The sequence below is a fragment of the Molossus molossus genome, unplaced genomic scaffold, assembly GCF_014108415.1.
Source record: "Molossus molossus isolate mMolMol1 unplaced genomic scaffold, mMolMol1.p scaffold_m16_p_12, whole genome shotgun sequence".
In the NCBI taxonomy this organism is placed as follows: domain Eukaryota; kingdom Metazoa; phylum Chordata; class Mammalia; order Chiroptera; family Molossidae; genus Molossus; species Molossus molossus.
Genome location: NW_023425347.1, coordinates 54,536,019 through 54,545,689, shown reverse-complemented (window position 1 = coordinate 54,545,689; position 9,671 = coordinate 54,536,019). Strand labels below are relative to the sequence as shown.

Genomic DNA, 9,671 nt, shown 5'->3' with positions numbered 1-9,671 from the left:
CAGATAGAATGGGAGGGACAGGGGAAGGGGGGAGAGAGAGAGAAAAAGAGAGAGAGAGAGACAGACATGGATTGGTTGTCACCTGCATGACCCTAACTGGGGATGGGGACCAAACCACAACTGAGATATGTGCCCTTGACCAGAACTGAACCCGTGACTCCTTGTTCCGCCGGCTGACCATCTAACTGCTGAGCGTGTCTTGACTTTAAAAAAAAAGCATCTTTTCTGTGTTGTTTCCCCTCACAGGAAGGAATTAATTATGAAAATGTTTTTCTAAACTTTCCATTGAAAATTTTGTTTACATGCCCTGGCCAGTTTGGCTCAGCGGTTAGAGCATTGGCCTGTGGACCGGAGAGTCCCCGGTTCGGTTCCCGTTAGGGGCACGTACCCAAAAAAACCTCTTTCTTCCTCTGACTATTTGTTAGAATAGTCTTTGAATTTATGCATGCAAAGTCTTCTGAAATGACTCTGAGGATGCCATTAACATTTGTTAAAGTTGTTTTTTCTTCTCTGATTTATCTCTGTGTCCCCTGTGGTAGGTTTTCTTTCTTACTTTTCACAACATTTTCTGTTGTTCCAAAGACTTTCTTCATGTGTTAATGTCTCCATTCAGCATAGCAGTTAGTTAAGAAATAGGAAGAATGTGAATTCTGTGCATATGGGCAGCGTTGGCCAATGAGAGGCTTCATTTCAGGCACTTGAGCGGGGAGCTGCCACTTGTGCTTAAAGGTCTATCCCCTAAACGTTAGAATGTATAAGGTCTTTACCATATTGATGCCAAGTCCATACTAAAAGCCCAGGCTCTTCTCCAATAACTTGTACTTTCTTACTCATTAACATAAAGGAGTACATAGGACAATTTTTTATTCTCTTTGGCCATTGACATCTTTAAATATTTTCCCTATGTTTGGGGATTTCCCAGCTTTATAAATCTATATTTTCACAAGTTTCCCGGCTGCTTGTGTGTAGTCCGTGAATTCGGCTCTACCAGTTAGAGGCACTCATACAGATTTTCGATCAGAAGTATGGGATGTGCAAGAGCAGACAAGCTCGGAGGAACTCCGAGGGAGTATGCAGTGAGATCTCGGTCACAACATGCGGTGTCTTGGTGTGGTGGCAGGGCTGTCTTCTCCAGAACAGCCTACATGGGATTTGGGGTGTGGTTCTTGGCCTTTGCTGAGGTTCTGTGAAGTACCCCAAATTCTTTAATAAATTCGTTTTCTACTTACTCTAGCCAGAGTTATTTTCAGTTATTTGTAAACCACTCCCCTGACAGTTACAGGGAGTGAGATTTTGCTGCTGTAAATTGTCTAATAGGGGATGAAGAAGTCACTCTTCATTTAGCCTCATTTCACCCTTTGCTCTTTACTATTCAGAACATCTCCAGGATTTTGCCAAGTAAATTTGTTTCCTCATTGATGACAGCTCCTTCCCCAAATATCGTAGGTAGTTATGGCCTCATTCTACTTCACTAATCTTTTCTTCATCTTCCAAATATGTGTTTAAATCTATCTTTTGCTGCTGGTCTCCTCTCATTTTTTTCTGTTCTTGTGGGTTGATATGATTTACTTTACTCTAATTCCAAATGCATCTCAGGAGGAAGGGAAGATTAATTTAGTTGTTCAGTTTGCCATCTTGAATATGAAGTCCCAGGATACTTTATTAATATTGTTATTATAGTACTATGACTATAAAAAAATCATAAAGTAGTGTTACTTTTTAAAGTAAATTATAATCTCATTAATTTTTATATTTCTAGCACCTTATATGGTAACTTACATTTTATCAAATATCCAGTTAATAATTGAAATTAGTTGATTTATATACGGATTTTTAAAATACTTTGTAGGTAAGATGCTAATTCTGACTGAACTTTGTTGACTTTAAGTTTATAAGTCATAGCTGATCCCTCTGCATTTTCTTTTGGTTTGTTTGTTTATTTTGTTCATTAGATTCCACATATACCTATGCATTGTCAAGGATTTAATTTGTGACAAGATTACACAATTAGAGTTATATCAGGAATTAAAGTACTTGAAAATATGTTTTCAAAGTGACATGCTTATGCCAGGATGATGGAAAAATCATTTTTTCAATTTTGCAAATAATTTAAGTCTTTAAAGCTACTTGATGAGAATAACACAAAACCAATTTCTATCCTAAGTGAAGAAATAAAAGTAAACATACTTAAAATGACAAGATTACTATAAATAGACCAGACAATATTTAGTTAAATTTTTGACACTTGAAGGAATAGTGTTTTTCAGTTATATTTAAATGAAATGCTTAAGTGTTGTTTAAGTGAAAGATAGATGGGTATTTCTCCTGCAGAAAGTAAAAGCAAAAAATTAGTGGCAGATGGAGCTTAATGAGTTTATTCATCAAGGCAACAGAATTGTCAGAATTGCTTCCTGACTCATAAAGTTTTCTACAAAACTAGATAAGTTTTAAGATCACTGGAGCAAGTTGTGAATAATTTCTTTCATGCCTAATCACCCATTCAAGCACCGATTGAGACTCTTTTGTTTTATATTTATGTAGAATTTGATACATAAAAATAACACAAAGAGAATTCCCTATGATAGAAGTTAAACAGTCTGATTTTCTTATGAAAACCTATAATATCATAATTCAATAGAATATAGATCTTGATTTTCCTTTTGTTTAAAGTATATAGTAATCACTCAAGAGTTAGTGATATGTTTAATATGCTTACTGTGTTTGGTGTGTTATGCAAATTGAATTATTGCCTCCACATCCAGGTATCATGGATGCATCATTTAGATTAGATATGGATGAGTCATTGTATGCTTCAGAAATATTTCTTCAACTATGTCAAATAAGACACATTATATTCCTGTTAACCTTCAGCACAGAATGACTACATTCCAAGAGAATGTTAGGCAGTATCTCAAAGTCTTCATAGCTTGGTGTCCATCAGTGGTTCAATTCAGGGAGCTATAACTGTGGAGGATCGCCTGAGCAATGAGCTTGCCATTTATTTATCTACATCAAGCATTAAAAGTGACATAGAAACCATAAAAAGGAACCCATCAGAAACAAAGAATATAATGTCTGAAATGAAGAATACACTAGAATGAATCAACAGCAAGTTAGATGAAACAGAGGATTGAATCAGCCATTTAGAGGATAAGATAACAGAAGACACCAAAGCAGAGCAATAAAAAGGAAAAAGAATTAAAAAAATGAGGAAAGTCTAAGGGACCTCTGGAACAACATCAAGCATAATAACATCCACATCACAGAGGCACCAGAAGGAGAAGAGAGAGAGAGCAAGGGATCGAGAAACTGTTTAAAAAAATAATGGCTAGAACTTCCCTAACCTGGTGAAAGAAAAAGACACACCTGTCCAGGAAGCAAAGAGAGTCCCAATCAAGATGAACCCAAAGAGGCCCACACCAAGACACATCATAATTAAAATGGAAATGTTAAAGATAAAGAGTGAATCTTAAGGGTAGCAAAAGAAAGATAATTACCTACAAGGGAGCTCTCCCATACATCTGTCAGCTGATTTCTCAACAGAAGCACTTCAGGCCAGAACACATTGGCATGAAATATTCAAAGTGGTAAATAACAAGGACCTACAAATAAGACTACTGTACCCAGCAAGGCTATTATTTAAAATTGAAGGCAAAATAAAAAGGTTCCCAGACAAGAAAAAGCTAAAGGAGTTTCTTACCACCAAACCATAGTACAAGAAATGTTAAAGGGTCTTCTTTAAGAATAAGAAAGAAAATAAAAATAAAAAGAAGAGAGAGGAACATAGTTATAAAGAATAAATTCACAATAAGTACCTATCAATAATTACTTTAAATGTAAATGAATTAGATGCTCCAATCAAAAGACAGGGTAGCTGAATGGGTAAGAAAACAAGACCCATATATATTCTGTCTACAAGAGACCTACTTCATAACAAAAGATACATACAGACTGAAAGTAAAGGGATGGAAAAAGATATTTCATGCAAATGGAATGAATAAAAAACTGGGGTAGCAATACTTATATCAGACAAAAGAGACTTCAAAACAAAGGCCATAACAAGAGACAAAGAAGGACATTACATAATGCAAAAGGGATAATCCAACAAGAGGATAATAACCCTTGTAAACATATATGCACTCAACATAGGAGCACCTAAATATTGAAGCAAATCTTTTTTATAATATTTTTTTTTTTTATCCTCCCCCGAGGATATTTTTCCATTTTTTGTACAGATAGAGTGGGAGGGAGAGAGAGGAAGGGAGAGAGAGAGAGAAACATCGACGTGAAGGAACACATCGAGTGGCTGCCACCCACACAACCAACCAGGGCCGGGGACAAATTGCAACCGAAGTACGTGCCCTTAGCGGGAACCGAACCTGGGTCTCTCCGGACCGCAGGCCGACGCTCTAACCGCTGAACCAAACTGGCCAGGGCTTGAAGCAAATCTTGATGGACATAAAGGGAGAGATTGACAGTAATATGCTCTTACTAGGGAATTTTAATACCCCATTGACATCAGTGAATAGATCTTCCAGACAAAAAACCAACAATGAAACGGTAGCCTTAAACAACACACTAGACCAGTGGTTCTGAACCTGTGGGTCATAACCCATTTGGGGGTCGAACGACCCTTTCACAGGGGTCGCCTAAGACATAACAGTAGTAAAATTACAGTTATGAAGTAGCAACAAAAATGTTATGGTTGGGAGTCACCACAACATGAGGAACTGTATTAAACGGTTGTGGCATTAGGAAGGTTGAGAACCACTGCACTAGACCAAATTAATTCTATTGATATTTTGAGAACATTTCACTGCAAAGCAGCAGAATGTACATTTTTTATAAGTACACATGGAGCATTCTCTAGTATAGATTATATATTAGAACACAAAACAAGTCTTAATAAATTCAATAAGACTGAAATCATATCAAGCATCTTCTCTGACTACAATGGGATAAAACTAGAAATTAGTCACAAGAAAAAAACTGAAAAAACACATAAATACATGGAGGCTAAATAACATGTTACTAAACAATGAATGGGTCAACCATGAAATTAAGGAAGAAATCAAAAGTTACCTTAAGACAAATGAAAATGAACACACAACAACCAAAAATCTATGGGACATAGTGAAAGCAGTCTTATGAGGGAAATTCATTGCAATACAGGCCTACCTCATGAACCATGGAAAATCTCAAATAAGTGATCTAACTTTACATATAATGGGACTAGAAAAAGAACAAACAAAGCCCAAGGTAATGGAAGTAAATAACAAAGATTAGAGTGGAAATACATTCATAGAGACTAAAGAAAAACAATACAACCCGGCCGGTGTGGCTCAGTGATTGAGTGTCGACCCATGCCCCAAGAGATCGCCAGCTTGGTTCCTGGTCAGGGCATATGCCCAGGTTGTGGGCCAAATCCCCAGAGGGGGGCATGCAGAAGGAGGACGATTGATGTTCTCTCTCATCGATGTTTCTATCTCTCTCTCTCTCTAAAAAAAAAAAAAAAAATTAATAAAAATAAAAGAAAAACAATACAAAAGATTAACAAAACAAAGAGCTGGTTCTTTGAAAGATAAACAAGATTGACAACCTTTAACTAGACTCAAAGAAATAAGAGAAGGGACTCAAATAAATAAAATGAAAGAGAAGTAACAACTGACACTACAAAAATACAAAGGATTGTAAGAAAATATTATGAACAACTCTATATCGGGGTTTGCTTGGGTCAGCTGAAGCATGAGGCCGGGGCTTGGGGCTTGTCCCTGCTGCTCTGAGCAGATGTGTCTATAGTATTTCTAAAGTGATGCTGCACCTAGCAACTTCCTTTGGGGCAGAGGAAATGCCCTTGAACCCAACAGCAACCTTCCTCTCTGGGTCAGAAGTTGAGATTTCCACTATGAAATCAATAGAAACAATGGAAAGAGCTGTAGCTGGTGCGATGCCATTAGCTTATTTTGGAGAATATTTCTGGAAAGGGTTATATCTTGCCATTCACTTATTCACTCATTCATTCAGTTAATATATATGGAGCACCTACTGTGTGACAGGCAGGATGTTATGTGTGAAGGATATAATGATGAAGAGGAAATAGTAAATAGGAAATGGTCTGGCAGAGTTATATCCTAGTGGAGAGAGACAATAAACAAGAGAAATAGAAAATCATATTCACAATAGTGTTATGTAGTAAGGAGAAAAAATTAAGTGGAGCAGCAGATATGACATATTCGAGTGGGAAGGTGTTGAAATTTTAAATAGGCTGATGATCAGGGAAGGCTCCTCAGAGAAGGTGACTTGCGCAAAGGGGAGAACAGTGGTTGACGAGGTCAGAGAGGCCACAGAGAGCCAGGACTTTGCAGTTCTGTTTGGGACTCGGACATTTATTCTGAGGGAAAAGGGGAGTACTGCAGCGTGTTAGGAAAGAGAGACATGATCTGACCTATGTATTAACAAGACCTCTCTGGTGCTGCATTGAGAATAGATTGAATTGGGGAACAAGGGGAACAAGCAACAGGGAGACCAATTAAGAGGTTCTTCTGATCCTCCAGGGAAAAGATAATGGTGGCTTAGAATGGGGTATTGGCAATGGAAGGGGTGGGAAATTATTGAATTTTGAAATTCTCATGAAACTTTGCTATTGTTAGGATGTTCATGAGGATGTTACCTGTTACCTTAAAGTTAGGCAAAATATTTTTCTTTTCTCAATGTTAGGATTAGTTGTACATTTCCCTAAGCTGTTGTTTTTATTTTAAGTACTCTTAATTTTTTTTTTTATCCTCACTCAAGGATATTTTTCCATTTTTTGTTCAGATAGAGTGGGAGGGAAAGAGAGGGAGAGAGAGACAGACATTGACGTGAAAGGGACACATTGAGTGGCTGCCTCCCGCACGACCCAACCAAGGCCAGGCACAAACTGCAACCGAGGTATGTGCCCTTAGAGGGAACTGAACTGGGTCTTTCTGGACCGCAGGCCGACGCTCTAACTGCTGAGCCAAACCGGCCAGGGCAGTACTCTGAATTTTTAATTGAGAAATTTGACCATAAGATAGCTTAAAGCAAATTAATAGCTCATCCTTAGAAAGTTAATTCCAATTAACGGCATTTTGAATATTAGACTTATTTTGGTCACTTTACCATTAGTTAGCCTTTTGCTTGACTTTTTTTTTTTTTCCTGATGTTAAAAAATTTCTGTTACTTCTTTTCTGTGTTATTTTTGTTTTTATAAACCTCTTTATATTGCTTTCTGGTATAATTTAGGGTGCATGTAAATATTTCTCTATTTGAGTTCATGGGAGGTACCACCTTTCATACTCTCTTTTAGGGCTTTTTCATACTTGTGATTGTTTCTTTGTTAGGTAAGAGCAGAACCTGACTGCAGGATTTCAGACCATAAGAATGGTTTGTATCCTTCATGGAACATTAACTAAAAGAATGGTGGGCTTATGTAAGGAAAAACAACTGATCTATTTTGTCACTTAACTCGGCACATAATGTTCAGTTGCGTTAAAAGTGAATCAAATGAATTGTAGGACAGAATGACTAGTCACTAGTGAGTTCATTTGAAACACTTAATCTAGTGATGTGTTGTATTTATGATACATTCTGATTATGAAACTTGCCCTTGGGTTTATTTTATGAGAAAATGATATATCAGAAACAGGTAACATAAAAAAACCAAAACAAAGCACTAGGGGGAATTTGCATACAATTTATATGATTAAATAATGAGAATTCCGGACGGAACCCTTTTTTAGAAAGAAATGTTGTGATGTCTGTGTTTAAAGAGCCCAAATTCTGATAAAAAACTATAGTCTGAAAAACAAATTTACCAGACTACAGAATGTTTATACATATCTATTTTCTTCCCAAGAGCTATTACGTTGTGAACTAAACAAACATGTTTTTCTGTTTATTCATCACATGATACCAATTCTCAGATATGACTCATGAGACATGTTTGTCACTTAATATTTTACAATATTATTTGTGGTAAAGATGCAACTTCTATTTTCAAATAAAATCACCCAGAATTATGGGAAGCTCTGAGTGAGGCTGGAGAGATCATCCATCCATCTGATTTGTAGATGAGGAACCTGAGGTCTAGAGTGTGAAGTCCCAAGTCCTATAGCTGATTTGTAAAAGAGCCTAGATTGGCATCCAAGACTCCTGACACCTAATTCAGGGCTTTCACCTCAGATTAACTTGTGTGTAGTGAACTAATTCCCAATGTGAGATAATAAAAAAAAAATTGGAATACCAGAAACCTTTAGTGTGTCATTACAAATCTAAGCCCAATATATTAAAATAATAATAGCATTCTAATTCATGACATACTAGTACAAATAATCTTATTCATAATATGTTTCAAACTGAGTAGAATTCATGAGAAAGCTTTTCTCTGAAGTTACCCTATCATTTACGTACATTAAGCCATCAAACTTTCCTTGAATTATTCTGATAATTCTCCAGTGTGAATATTACCTCATTTGCAAATGAACAGTGGGTTTCTAAAAACATACTGGAAAATTTTCTCCACCTTATTGGAAATAAATACACAGTCACTACCTGTGCTATAACCATTTGGCTTCGTTGCATCATAGGATGTATGAAGGCAATTTTTTTGATTATGTCATATATAAACATGTGGCTTATTTTAACTATGTAAGATAAGCATGTGCACAGGAATAAATCTATAACACAGTTGTCCTTTAATGTGAGACACTTCTCTGATATTGATCCAGAGTATTATTGATGATTAAAATTTTTTTATAACTTTTTTTTTTTGGTACGTGCCCCTAGCGGGAACTGAACCCGGGACTCTCCGGTCCACAGGCCAATGCTCCAACCGTTGAGCCAAACTGGCCAGGGCTATTGATGATTAAAATTTAAAAACTTATTTATAATCCTTTTCCTTCTTATATTTTCCACAGACTGCTTTTATATGTCAGGTTTTGTTTGTTTGTTTGTTTTGCTTTGTTTTGTTTTGTGTATATGTTAGTTTTAGATATTCTGTTTTTCAGGTGTTCTCTGAAGTAAGATGACTTGTCAAAAATTTTGTGTGGCTTTGTTACATTGGGGTAAGTTATATGCCTTTATTCCTCCATTTTTATTTTTCAATTACAATTGGCATACATTATTATATTAGTTTCAGGTGTACACCCCAGTGATTAGACAGTATCCTGATAAATCTTGCACCATCTGACACCATATGTAGTTATTAGAATATTATTGACTATATTCCCTATGCTGTACTTTACATCCCCATAACTATTCTGTAACTACCAATTTGTACTGCTTATTAAGTGTCCATGTGTAAGGTAGAGATTTTGTCCTTGGAAATAGTGTTTCATTTATTGACTAACAGAAGTTTTTGTTTCTAGTTAGGAATTCTTATTGTCATGCCCACTGAATGAAGGTATAAGTGTGAAAATGAAAATTCCTCTAACGCTTTAAAAATAGTGTGAAAATGAAAACTATACCCAACCTCTTGGAAAGAACCTGATGTATATTCTTCCAGAAGTATAACACACACACACACACACACACACACACACACACACAGTTCATATCTATAGTTGCAAAAATAGAACTGGTTTATATAGACTGTTCTATATTTTTCTTTTCCAGCTAACAGCTTTTCAGTTATCATGCCATTTTTTTTCAGT

The 9,671-nt window shown here is 36.3% G+C and overlaps 1 protein-coding gene across 1 annotated transcript in view; it reads left to right on the top strand.

Annotated features, from left to right (window-relative positions):
- The first annotated feature begins 9,026 nt into the window (after positions 1–9,026).
- Positions 9,027–9,671, top strand: part of LEPR (leptin receptor) — a 71,988-nt gene continuing 71,343 nt past the window's right edge. The window contains exon 1 of the mRNA XM_036256271.1: positions 9,027–9,083. Within this exon, the coding sequence (XP_036112164.1) occupies positions 9,044–9,083 (40 nt within the window). The 5' untranslated portion in view covers positions 9,027–9,043. The remainder of the gene's footprint in view (positions 9,084–9,671) is intronic.